The following is a 14833-nucleotide window of genomic DNA, read 5'->3' as shown; positions in this document are numbered from 1 at the left end:
GAGCAAATAAGAAATAATCGTTCATCGTTAATTGCACGCTGAGAACTTTACATTCGCAGACGTTATTCTGAACAGCGTAAAACAAGTTCCGCGATTGATCTGGATTGCTTATGGCGATGTATGTAATAGATACGCTGAATGGACGACAAACGATAATCGCGATAGCGGTGCCGCAAGAAGCTAGTTAGTAGGAGTTCCGGTTTTACATCGTGATAGTGACAGGAACGTAACAAACTGTTAACTAGCTCCTTGTGGTAAGTATCTGTGGTCGGGAAAAGAAAAGTTCGGAATGTGGCGCTCTCGTCCCGCACGATCATCCGCTGCAATGATTTGACGCGAGGTGAAGTAGTTGCAGCTGCAGTTTCCCGCAAGTTTGCACGATGATCTTGGCAGGGATGTAATATCTAACCGGTAAGCGGTTTAGTGATACTTCGGGACAATGTACTTCAGTGAACACTGGATAATCCATCGTGCATAACGCATCGTGTTAATACTGTCGACTATGTATGTGTTTCTCTATTGGAAATAACACACAAAGATCTCGAAAATCAATAATACCACGAAAATCAATGATTAGATATTTCAAATGGGACTGTTTAAACATAATTTTAAATTTATTGCAACGCGAAGAATCTATCAAGATTTTTTTAATTTGTTATAGATATTATTGATATTAAATTTAGCTTTTGCGATTTTTAAGTATTTATATTGCATTATTACTGTGCTAAATTTATTTCCAGCGTGGCAAGTTTAAAAGATTTATAATATTCGATCACGCGTAGATATTTTCAACATAAGGGTGCACCAAATTGCATACAGTTATAGCGTGTTCGTAACCCGCGTCATAATCTTGTCAAGAACGTTGGGAGTTGCGTGTAAGCGGTCTCAGAGCAATTGGTAGCTACGGGGGTAGCCATTGCACGTTCGTTGCGATAGAGAAGAGTCTTCCAGTGCATCCTTCCCCCGCACTCTGTTCGCGCTACCCTACTTGCTGAAACGCAAGACCGGCGTCTCCTGTCGATCGAGGGGTAGGCGAGCGCGAGCAAGAGGGAGTTTCATTTAAGTTAGAAATTGCTTCTTCCGTAGCGATGATGGGCCGCAAATTGGGCGCGAAACAGAACGCGAAGGAGAGGAGTCTCGAACGCGGACGAGATGACGAGAGACGAGACGACGAGAGGGCGCGACGGAACAAGAGAGATGCGTGAATGAAAGAAAGTATCGATTTTTTATTTATTCGCCTGTCTAGCGAAAATATAGTCAGCGCGAATGACGGACCTAGCTGCAATTTGAAAAAACAGCATCGTGATATTGTAATATAGTATCGCTGCTGGAATGAGTCGCGCTGGAGTTTATCACGCGATGCAACGATGAGACGTCGTCAGTTGTAGGATCAAACGAAGTGTTAACAAGCGTCTAACCCATCAGAGCAGAACTGATCGTTACGGAGATATTCGCGATGATAGACGCTCGTTAATGCGAGGCGACACAGATGAAATCCGATATTCTATATGAGTAACAGAGGACATTTTTTTGTGTATCAAAGTGCCCAGTCATTCTTCGATATAACGAGCCGTGATTATCAGAACGGCGACAAAAGCCTGCGTTACTAAAGGATATTTGATAAATTGTCGTGCGCGACGCTATCACCGGTGTGTAAATATAATCGTAAAATACGTTGATAAGACATGAAGAGCAATAACGTTCAGTAATAATTTTAAAAAATTGATAAAGTGCTATAAAAATTATTTATCTATTTAATTATAATTATTGTAGTGTATAAAGACGAATTTTGTCGAGAGAAAAATCCATACAGTAGAGAGAGGGTGGGAGCACTAAGAAGTTTATAACACGTAAAGGAGAATTTTCGGAAGGTACGACGGGAGTTCTTTCTTCATGTGAATATCGGAGGAAACTACGTGGATTAGAGTGCACGACCGGAATTTTGCGGTGAAATCCATTTCTATGCCGGAACTATGACCGACCCAGGAGGGCTTTCAACCAGTACGAATGAATACCCCGAAGAGGGGATTACTTCCGTCTCATTAACGTGACTCGCGATTCCGCGCGCGGTGGAATTGAGAAATTCGTCACGCCCGCCGCTCGTACAAACTGACGAAAATCCTAATTCATTCGGCATTCGACGATGAAAACGACGATTGCGCCGACTGTTAATCAGAGAATGATGTAACATGGTTCATTTTGTGGTCGTCTTTCGTCGCAAATGATGATTTGTGTTTATTATTTCTCATCTACTTACACTAAAAGTGTCAAACAGAAAAATTGAAGATACTCTGGTGATATAATCGGAAACATTAATAATTAGTGTAGTTATATATAACATAATGCAATCAAAATATCAATGAATACTTTTTTATTTACTTGTAAAGAATTATTTATTACACAAATTAAGTTTAACAAATGTAGTCATTGGAATATAGTTTAACCAAATCGATTTCTTTAAATTAAGATATGTAATTGATTGTAAATTTGTAATCAGACTAAATTTTTGGGATTAAACAAAATAATTTTCATTCAAAATTAAATTGTTTCAATGAAATAAACGTAAATAAGATATTTTGAGTCCAAATAAATTATTTTCTCTGTGTAAAAGTATAAATAATGCATATTATCAATTTATATACACGAAAGAATTACCAAATTCGATATCTATGTATGAAAAATAAAAATTATTTTTTTATTCAAGATTCCCCCCCCCCCCCCCATAAAATATTTCTATTTTCTTAAATTTATCAAGTATAATATAATCAGCACACACAAAAGAACATATATAATATTTGACCACCAACACGAATACACATGTGGAATTTAAAACTGACAGATATTCATAATACAGTATCGTACTGAACGATGACTAATAATTATTTTGTATGTATTACAGGCATGATGATAGAGATTTAGATTGCGTATTTATTAAATTTTTAGATGTATTAACGGTTAGCTTTCAACTAATAAGTTGTTAACATTGATAATGACACAACTGGTGTCGAAACGTTTGTTTATTATGTTTATATGGAATAGACAAGTGACTGATTATTATAGAATGAATTTATAAACTATTTATTATACATGTCGCATATCGATCACAAGATACTTGGGTTTATTCTGTAATACATAGTTGAAATATACCTTGTTGGCTCGTAGCCTATTTCTATATATACTTAAAATTTTATATTTATTGAGCCATTTCATCATCAATCGTTTATAATATAATCACTTCAACTTGTAATATATATTCTTAATCTAAGATATTCTCCATGAACATTAATGTAGGTTTTCTCATAATGAAGGCAAATGTCGTCTTGATATGATCGAAGGCGCTCGCTATTAATCCGGGACGCTTCATGGCGCACTGTGCAACGATAATGTAATCGTCTAATACGCTCCCCCGGATGACGCGATGATTTCCACTGTCATGCTAATCCGCGTAGCCCGTAATTGCGCGTTTATGCGCACTCGAGAGCTGGATTGACCTCGAGCATTATGCGTCCAGGATGTGTCCGGAGTCTGTCATAGAGGGGAAGGAGGAATGGTAGGAATTATTTCCTCGTGGAAGAATAGAAGCGTACGTATGATGGATGGCGCCAGCGTGTTGTCACGTTGAGGGAATAGGTAGAGGCCGTCATGCTGGAGATTGAAATCCGCAAGTTTCTCCCGCTTTCCTTTTCATCTCGTTGAGGCGCGGAGTCGTCGCAGTCATTATGATTCAGCTGAAATCTTAATGGAGTATCGAGAATTGCGGTAGGATGTATATTACGAGCCTCACCAGCCTCGCATTACGCCCAATAAAGGGGGAGACTCCACCAATCGCGTATCTTTTTTTTTCCGGAAACGAAAGTCGCACCGGAGATTCGATGCTACGTCACGCGCGCTCACTTTACTGCCGCGATACTGCGAATACATCTCCATTATAACACTTCTATTTATTCGCGGAAGTTTCTGTATTCCTACGGTTCGTGATGTATATATTTAGGTTCATCATCGAGAAATCGTCTTTATCATTCTACCATCCGCGGATGAATCTCCTATTACGTGTGATATGCGTCGTGTTGCGCACGGACATTTACCTTTTTTCTTTATTTTATTTTTTTTTTTTTGATTAACTGATACAGTCGGTAGTGGCTGCGCGATGAATTGATTTACTCGTCTTACGCCGCGACTGCAGTGATAAATACCTATCACGCGCAAGTGTCCGCTATGTTGAGTACGGAGTTAGCCATAGCTAGCTGGTTTCCAGGTGGTACGCGTTGGATGAAGGTGGTGCAGGATGGGCTAGACGGGCTCCGAGATATGGTGTATACCTTCGGAGCGATACGTCATCCCTGACAAGCCGGCGTGCCGATAACCCCCCGTCTACGACAAACCCCGTGTGTGGCCTCACACCTCATCGCCGCAAGAGCCATCCATCATGTTTGAGTAATGTAGGGGAACGAGTTCGCGTTATTGCGAATGACCGACTCTGTCGCACGTGTCCTTTTACCGTTCTGTTTCTTCCCATGGATTATCTTCAAAAGATTTGTTCCGTTAACGCGATGAACTGATATCATCGTACTTTCACGATGGCTTGACATTGTCTATCGCGATTTTGCGATCTATAACTGGTTGAGCAAACGGAAAGCGAAAAAATTATGATACCTATATTTGAGGAAGTTATATAGGGGAGACCAGGGTCGGTTGTCACAATTTTTGCTTAGTAATTTTTAGAAAAAAATGGATGCATGATTTTGAAATATTACATACATTATAATATATACTTACATCCTTTAGGTATTAAAACAAATATTACTCTTAAATTCATCGTCGTACAAATAAGTAATTTACTTTTAAATCAAGTTTCGAAGATGTGATAGTTCTGTGTTCTTGGTTAATTGTCACACGTTCTAAGATTGGCAGTAGTATATTTGTCATGGATAACACGTATAAAATATACAATTTTTATTTTAATATTAGTTTTATTTTAGGAAATAATAGTAATTATATAATATTAATCTTAGTAATTTTTAGAAAAAAATGGATGCATGATTTTGAAATATTACATACATTATAATATATATTTACATCCTTTAGGTATTAAAACAAATATTATCTTAAATTCATCGTCGTACAAATAAGTAATTTACTTTTAAATCAAGTTTCGAAGATGTGATGTTCTTGGTTAATTGTGAACATATTTTCTAAAAATATGTCGAATTAAAGATATAATTAAAATTGATTGTCATCTAATTCCGACTTGTTTTGGACAATCTATCCTACATAGCTATTTTTAGTAAAAGAAATTGTATTCACAAACTTTGTCAGTATAATAATTAAATTATTGTAACAAAAATTTTCTAAGACACATCATTTTCTATAAATACAGGGATTTTCTATGAATATCGCAATTAATAATGTCAAAGACTAATGTTAGACAACAAAACAGATGATAAGAAAAATTTATTCACCAACTTTATTTTCTTAAAAAGTCGTTGTAAATAATATATACAATGCTTTTGGTGCAAACCATTTTACACAACAAATTAATATTATATCAACAATCTATAGTAAAAAGATGAGATTTCCCTGCCATGTACTGATGGAGTTGTAAGTATTTTGACAACCAACTTCATACGACAACCGGCTCCGGTTTCTAAATCGCGACATGTAAATTATATTAGCGTTTGGATAATTCTTTATTTCTTATTAGCCGAAAATGCTGGTTAGATACATTTTTATTGGATTAATAATATTTATTATTACCATACTTATTACAATATGAAATATTACGAATAAATATATATATAAATAAATGAACTTACCGTTATGGACGAGTAGCGCAGAATCACGAGCAACAGTGATAAGGTCACTATCAGTAAGAGTTTCGTCAGATGCGTTACCGGAAGTCGGTGTGTCGCTGAGACCGGCACCACTGCCGGGCATATGATACAGGGGATGTTGTTGTTGCTGTTGATATGCACGCTGTTTGTGTTGACTTGTGTTGTAATGATTATGATGGGATTGGTTGGTTTGATTATTTTGTGGATAGGCGCGACTACGTAAACTGGAGGTATTATCCTCACCCTCGCTGCCACTTAGACTGTAGGCCGGATAAAGCCGTCCCTTCCCTGAAACAAAGGTCGAATTGATTATAACTCTTTTTAATGCTCCTATAGTTAAAAGTTTTTTAGCGATAATAATAAATTTCTTTCTAGAAAACTACTTAAAAATGTTAATCAGGAATGATATTGACAATAAGTGTATATTAATTAATTTAATTAACGATTTCAAATTTGCTAAAGGACTAGTGACTAAAATTGTAAATTAGGAGATGTATTTATTATTTTGTTTCAAATAAAGTTTTTGTAAAATACATAACGAATGACGCATAAAATAGAGTAGTCATAAAATATATCACTGTTTAATTTTGGAGTTCGCTCTATCGTGGCACGAGATCTGACGGGGTTTGCGTTTGTCACAAAGAGAACAAAATACTGCTGATATCTCAGTGCAAGCTGTCGCAACATCAGAAAGAGATCGGCGCGACGGCCGAGGACGCAAGAACGTGCAACGCATTAGGAGACCCCGAGGATCTCGCAAGGAGGAGTTGGGAAAACAATCCTAGCGTCACGCACACTTGCACAAATAGTAAAGAAACGCGAGACTTCCGCATCCTTCGGCGCTGCACGGAGATCGTTCGAGGGGAAATATCCAGTGTGGACGTCTTCCTTTTGGATACTCGCGATTTGGCTCTGTGATTTCATCGCTCTTACCTTACTTAAAACGGTCCCGGGAGACTGACGTTTGCGTGACACCTTAATGTTTTTTTTTTCCGGGACAATAATAGCGCGTAAACGCGGAGCTTCCGACTATTGAAGGAGGCTAATCGGTCCCAAGAGCGTGCTCCTAGTTGTCATCGTTTTGGAGATATCTCAGGAATGTGGATCCCCCGTGATGCCAGATGTTGCGTGACGATGAGCGAGAAAGGAAACCGGTTTTCGGCGACGAGACAGAAAAGTGAGTAGAGAGAGAGAGAGAGAGAGAGAGAGAGAGAGATCGCGAACTGGTACGTTATGGAAAAAGCTGATGGCGCGACGATCCGCCTCGTTATGGCGATGCCTTCAGGATAAATCGCGCGAAAACTTTGATCGATGTCTCCCGCCTTTGACCTCTGACTCCTCGCGCGGCTTGTGCGGGGTCTAGCATCAGCGAGCCATGCTATCGGGACATCGATATCGCCAAGTCGGTTTTCTTCCCTGAATCGGCGTCTTTGACACGCCGCTGGCCGATCGATCGACCTGTCGCCAAGAGTTACGTCGCGCCGGAGAAAAAAGAGGCAGAGGGGTTCGTTAGCATCTCGTTGAGAAGCGAGGGATGAGAAATCGTGTTTCTCGATAACCCTGCGCTTCCTCCGCGCCGAGACAAAATGGTTTATGGGTGGACGTGTATCAGTGTCCCAACGACGGAATCGATTATCGACAAGTCCGTGGACGCTGAAGAGAGAGAGAGAGAGAGAGAGATCGGATGGAAATTGCAATTCGATTAACCCTTGATTTGATTGCGTGTCCGATATGAAGCGCACAGAGTTGTATCTTTTTAATTATTTTAAATTAAGCAGTACAGTTATAGTCTCCTTTTCGTTGAAGCATTCCGACGGATTGATAAATATCGTTTCTGTTTATCTTCGACGTTGCAATCATCGGCTCCTTTTTGTTGAGCCTCGGATTTGAATACAGTATGGCTTTACTGGAAGGCTCTTCTCTGCGTGATGGATGAAGTTACAGCGAAATGCAAATGTTATTAGTGGTATCTATCGGTAGCGCGTAATTCGACATTCAATTATGGTTTGCGCCGTATCGGACATAATGCATCGTACGCTCATCACGATCTATATACATATATGCCATACACCCTCGTGTGTACAAATAATCTTCTGACGCGGGATGGACGCGTATAAAGGAGATTCTATTCAGCAGTATTGTTAAAAGCAAAAAAGGTACCGTTACCAATCACGCGACGCAACGGTTAGAGGGGTCCATTATAATTAGGTTTGACCGTGCATACCGTTAATGGACACAATATACGGAGCCGCGTAACAACGCGACTCATCGCTAACCGAATTATTCTGTCACTCCCTCCGTCAATCTTGCATCCTCTTCCCCTCCCCTTCCATTTCCGTCGTTGCTTCCTCCTGTCCCATTGTTTACTTTTGTCCGTCCATCCTCCAAACGGCCCCAGGCTAAACAAACTTACGGGGTTTTAACGCTTAACAAGCTTAGTGATTTTGTAATTGGGTTACTGCAGTCTGCCGTGGATGGAAATCGTAAAAATTCTTATACCGACAGGTTTTGCAGCGAGCTCCTTTGTTGCTTGCGATTATGAGGTCCCCGACACGTTTTACTGCATATCGAATAAACCATACGTAAACACGTGCTTCCAACGGTAAACGACGTCCGCATATTACGTGCAACATTAAACCGCGCATCCGAGAGGATAACCCTGATATAAACCTTACACGCGTTTGCATCCTATAGGTTACAAGTTCCAAAGAATATCTTTCGGTCCTTTAAATTTTACAGCACACCGAATACCTATGTCGTAGATAAATTACACATTGAAAAAGTCATCGGTATTAAAAATGATACCTAGAAAGAAATTTTATTGCGAATTCGTCAAAAATAATTCTTTTTAAAATAGTTTTCCGAAATGAAAAAAAAAACGTAAAATACAGACACGTATATTACATTGATATAAAATAATATTATCGCATTTTCTTTAGAATATACGTAGGTGATTCCAGGCTTCTTTATTGAAAAGGATTGAGATCTGAGTCCATGTCGTAAACAAAATGTGAGAAGGAAAATCTAGACGCGGCGTGAAACGATCTCGTATACGTGGATACTTGCTTAAACATTTTCTATTTTCCTGCGATAAGTGAGATTCTCTTCGAATTTCACGTATCCATAATACATTATCGGGTTACCATAGGGGAGCATTGTGGCCACCATAGAGACTCCGTTCGTATATCGAGTACTCGTATGTGCGCGTGTGTAAAGCTTGTAAATTTCTTCGTAACCTTCAACGCGGGGATTAGGTTAACCCCTATAATATCACACCATAATTCCCATATTACCGCAACTAGACGTGTGTGTGTATTGTGTATACGTAGTAATCTATACTTCCATAAATACAATGTGCGATACATGGAATTTATTAGATACGTATGGCGAAGAAACGATAAGTAAAGATGTATGATTTTAAATATCTCACCAATTTGCGATTAATAAATAGTGAGAAAATATACTCCTTTTATTTTTTTTTCTCGGTGTATTCTATGAAATTTTCATATTACACATGATAAAATTGACGCGCTTCTGCGACATTTGACTTTGCAGCAGGTTCAATTTCGTGCACAATATGTCGTTTGTTTTATATATTTGAACATGCAGATGGATAATATTCCGCAATGAAATATCGTGACAAACGTTACGACGTTCCGACACGCACAGATAACGGACTTATAAAATATCTTTTGGTAACGAGAACAGTGAACTTTTCATTGTCGTGCTAGTTATGAGATACAGATACAGTACATTAATATACTTATGTATACTATAACTTTCCATCAGTTACAGTACATTAATATATTTGTATAGTATGAAATAGAGAGAGAGAAAGAGAGAAAGATGTATCACAACTATAACCGAAAGTATAAACGAGCAGATAACATACTTTCAAATCTAGGACAAGAGGTATATATATAATGTATATACATATAATCTGTTAGATTATTCACGTGCAATTTAACGACATGATTTTTAATTATGTATTTTGTTAGTCATTATTAATTCGTAACTGTAGCAGATTCACAACAGCGGATTTATTACTTAAAAATATAAATTTTTATGTTATCAACGAATTCAGGATTTGTAGCCTGCGTTATACGAGTCCGTTTATTAAATCTATCAAGTTATAACTAGTTTTTTTTGTGCATATTGATCTGTCATTTTATTAGTCAATTATTGATTTTCATCGCTTAAATAATATTGATTAGCTCTGCTAATTTTCTACCATATCTATAACATATTATTTTACTTATTATAACGGTTAATTATAACAAATATTTTATTAGTAGCAGATTTTAACTTTACATGAAAATTATTTAACTTCTTTTTAATATAAACAGTTAATTCGCGGAGAGGAATAAAATTGTGTGCGATTTTAATAAAGCAAGAAGAATGAGTTGCTGCACATTTCGTGATTTTAATTTCTCGTTTTATTAAAACCAGAAGAAAAATTTTTGATTTATTAAAACCACACAATTTTATTTCACTCAAAATATAAAAATTCAACGAAAAATAATAGCAATAAATTTATTTATATTTATAAATATTTTTCGATGAGAATAGAATAAAGCTCATTTATCAAACAGATGTTCGATATGCAATGATATCCTGCTATTCGTCGAAATTACAATAATTTAATATGCAAGGAACACAATATTCAGCGTTTGTATTTTACAATAAATGTTAAATGTAGATAACAGATCGGCTGGCACGCGGCTTTAATACTTATTTTTCGTATGTTGTGACATTGTCGACACGACGCTCAAATAAATGGGATACATTATCAATAGTATTATTCCTCGAAATGCGATCGCAACAAGTATCAAGAGAAAACGCCATCGCTTCTTACGAATAATTAGCAATCATACTACACGCGATTATTTAATTTGCACGATTAATGATCCGCTATTTACGAAACGCAGATATCTCGCGCGGTTGACTTATTTTAGAAATTCAAATGGTAGGAAATAGAAGTTATAAATTAGCGTTTCATAATGTTGACAATCAAATAATTATTTCTTTGGGAACAAATATATCTCGCGTTTGAACTTGTCGCCGATATAAATGTACTTGTGATTGTCTTTGATTTGAACAATTAAAGAAGTGAAAAGAGCCATCATAATATATCAGACGATATAATTTTTTTTTGCGTGATCTATCGTGTCTTCATTAATTTCATCTTGTCAATTATATCATATCGTATAGTAAAGTAAAAAGATCTTCGATGTCCAATTTTTTTACGATTTGTAGAACGTCACAGGTGCAGAACGGGTTGATTCCAAATCGAATAGCAACACAACGTGTTTCATTAAAACAAATACCATCGTAATTAATCTTGTATTGTAACATTTTGTTATCATGTAGCATAAATGCTATGTGTTTATCGATGTAGATCGTTGAAATCCTTTGCTGTTCAAGGTTTGTTCATTATGCTTATTCGCGAGTGATCGTTGCGTGTGTCAAATAAGCTTAGCGATCCGTGCGATTGTATTTTTCTGTCGTAATACAGCAAAGTACGTAATCGCGTGCGATTAATATCGGGAGTGTCATGCAAAGTGACGCGTGATTATCGTATTCCGACAATTGGTGTGCGCACGATTGTAATTGACCGCATTAACGCGAGTGTTAAAAGTGTGAGGAAACCGGAGAGGAGGAGAAGGAGACCTGGGAAGTATCGGAAACTACAGCGATAGAATAACTATAGAGCGAATAATTCATTATTTCATTATTTTATTTGTTATTTGCATAATTAATTGATTATAATTACGTGACGTGAACAATTGTTGTTTTTTTACATTTATTATTTTGAAATTGTAATTTGGATATATTTGTTTTTACAAATCTATGCAGTATGGCTCTATACTGCTGCGCGTCGGTGAGTAAGAAATTACGTCTTACTTTTTTCAATTTGTGATTCACAATGAATCTTACGAAAATTGTATGAACCATGTTGACATTTGATTATTTTTTTAATATTAATATATTGCGATTAATTAAATTTGTAAGTTTTGTTAATTAATGTAATTGCAATTGATTTATTTAATGAAAAAGGCATGCTAATAACATTTGTGCTTATGATATATCGAGTTTATGCTCTTTTACAGTTTATTTATTCACATTAATAATTTAATTTAATTTTGTATCACTTGAATCTAAATAAAATATCACGAGAGATCAAACCTACAATTAGTGTTTATAATTAACATGTCAATTGATTGTTATAGTACATAATAATTGTACATAAAAATTAGTAGATAAAATCTACTAATAGATAGTGAATAAATATTGAAAAATTAATATCGCCTGAGTTGTGAAAATCGGTGATAAATAACAGATTGATATAAACAATTATATGACGCGCCAATTATATAATTTCAGCCAATTTTGATTGTTTATATAATAATTTGAAAACCGTTTTACCTTGACATTCCTGTATTCGGAAAGTCTTTTAATTTCAATTAACTTTTTGAATATTGAAGTATTATACGAATAAAATACTCTATACGAATTTAATTATCTAATATATTTTGAACAAAGAGGGGGAAACGCGGATCTGTTATCTGACGACTTTATTTTCGTAAGAGTATATATAATCGCAGCTCACCGGGTCACCGAATAAAAAGAATTCTACTTTGCCATTTCTCTCTCTCTCTCTCTCTCTCTCTCTCTCTCTCTCTCTCTCTAGCAAGTCCGTTTTTTTTATCTTGGATTACATCGCAGATAAAAAGATTGCATCGCCGATAGGACAGTAGTGTCCATTGCGAGATTGGATCGGATGTTTCACGATCTTTCTGGTAATGGCGACCGAGCACACTGTCCGGGACGCCAGAATCGTCTTTGGATTAATCGATTTGCGCCAGTGATAGCATTCCCGAGACGAGACGGAGAGTACGCGTTTCACTTCCTCGATTTCTATTCGCTCGCTAAATGGAAAGAGCTTACGTCGATATCGCTCGAATTGAGGCTTACGGTTTTCTTTCTTCGTGGATCGAGGACGTTCAGTAAAAACTAGCCCCTACTATTTCGGTACAGGTTATTTCGTAAAATGTATAATGCTCTTAATAATACGATTCTGTCACAAAATGTAGCTTGTAAAAATAGATTTGTTATTTCATATTATTATATACAATAATATTATAAAAACAAAATGCGAATAAGCAAGGGCAAGTGAGAGTACAGTGTTGTCGACAGCAAAGTAATAAAATGCGAATGCCTATTACTCTTTTATTCTATCATTTAATATAATCGTACGTTTCGACTCACTTTGGAGTCCTCTTCATCAATACAGATTTGATAATCTTCCTTTGGATGTCTAATGGGAGTCACCATCAGATTTACAGATTCGATGTTGCAAAATTCCATACATACAATGAAGACGTCATGAAGCTATGGATCTTTTCAAAAATTACAATAATTTCAAATTAATTCGTTGAGTAACATTTCATATAATATAAATGCTTACACTAGAGAGAGTCAGAAACATGAATTTATAGAGTGTACAATTGAAAGCAGTTTTCTCTCTCTCTTTTCCTGTTTGATAGTATTATTTATTTCAATTCTTTAAAACAATATTATTAAGATTATTTTTTTAATGTTATTAATCTAAATAATTTTATTAATATAAAAACTATTAAAGTAATATTATTGTAACATTTTTATAAATATTTAAAACAGAGCCTCATCAAAAGTTGAGCGAAAATTGCACTGTGCGAAATTTTATTCGCAACTCGTTTGCAGAAAATTCATGCCGTAATCTCTCGTCACACGTGTCTCACGTGTGAATGAATTTCGAGGACGAGATGTGAGGCGAAAGAAATAAAACAACGAACAAAAACCTCATCGCGCAAGTCGGTATCTCCTCCATGGAAGCTGGACAGTGTGCACAGTGATGCACACACGAGTTGCAAACTTCGCGTGCTCGCGCAACCTTTCCACGCTGCATGCATCGTCCGCGCTGATATACCGACATAGAGTATCGGCCAATTATTTACGCTTAATGTCGTATTTGCACGAAGCGGAGCGGAGAACAAAAGGCAACGAAGACGAAGCTCGGACGGGTGTGCGAAACAGTTTTCGCCGTAACAATTCCTAATGAAAAGTGAATGGCTGCCGATAAAAGTCGAGAAATACCACCATTTGTGGTCGCAACGACTATCCGGTTTTTGTGAGCTTTTTTAAGCCAGCAGAACTGGTATACGGATGCCAACACGCTCGCTTACGTTCTTTGCGTTTCATTCCGGTCTCAATTACGGATGTATAATTATAATATCTGACGTGATGATAAAAAAATTATGACGTGTAATGAGTTTGCGTTTTTAGCAAATTTTATTAAAAAAGGGATCACACACGAAGTTATTTTTATATTTAAAATAATTTTTAGAACTATATAGAAAGATCATGATGTTGTGGAAACCTTGTATTTTAAATTAGGCTAGAAATTTGTTACTGTTATTATTATTATTATTATCTGCTAACTTAATTTGTATTTTAAACGCGAATGCATTTTCAATTTTTTATATTTGCATACAAGAGAGCTTTCATATTCTTTGTTAAGAGCGATTACAAATTCTTTTGTTAGGAATTATTAATCAATTAGTCTGAGAGCAACCTCTATTCCTTCTCGAGATACTCACACGTGTGCACGCAGGCAGGCAACTATAGGAATATAGTCCTCGATTATAGGAAACTGTTGATTACTTAGCCACGGTATTAATACAACATCGCCAATATTGGCAGATTATCGGTATCAGATGCTCGTATTATTGCAGCGGCTGATTATTCCGATGTCAACAGCTCCAATATGCGCGTTACCCTCGGAACTGGTGGTTTTCACTTCGAGGCGGAGGAAAGCGTATAAATACGCGAGAGGGAGATCCCCGTTGCTAGTGTCTGCTAGGAGACGTAAAACTCGGGATTACGGTATGCGGCTCGTTTCGAGATGTTTGCGCGAAAAAAAGAGGGTGAAGTTGGTGGATCGTAAAGTTCGAGATTACGCC

General features: G+C 36.7%; 1 protein-coding gene across 1 annotated transcript in view; it reads right to left on the bottom strand.

The window, feature by feature from the left end:
- Ten-m (teneurin transmembrane protein Ten-m) overlaps positions 1 to 14833 on the bottom strand; it is a 392191-nt gene that overhangs the window by 285035 nt on the left and 92323 nt on the right. Inside the window, exon 2 of the mRNA XM_018503970.1 lies at positions 5814 to 6119. Coding sequence (XP_018359472.1) covers positions 5814 to 6119 — 306 coding nt within the window. The remainder of the gene's footprint in view (positions 1 to 5813; positions 6120 to 14833) is intronic.

The sequence above is a fragment of the Trachymyrmex cornetzi genome, unplaced genomic scaffold (assembly GCF_001594075.2).
Source record: "Trachymyrmex cornetzi isolate Tcor2-1 unplaced genomic scaffold, Tcor1.1 scaffold16, whole genome shotgun sequence".
Classification (NCBI taxonomy): Eukaryota; Metazoa; Arthropoda; class Insecta; order Hymenoptera; family Formicidae; genus Trachymyrmex; species Trachymyrmex cornetzi.
Note: the sequence above shows the minus strand (reverse complement) of the source record. Positions and strands in the feature narration are given on the sequence as shown.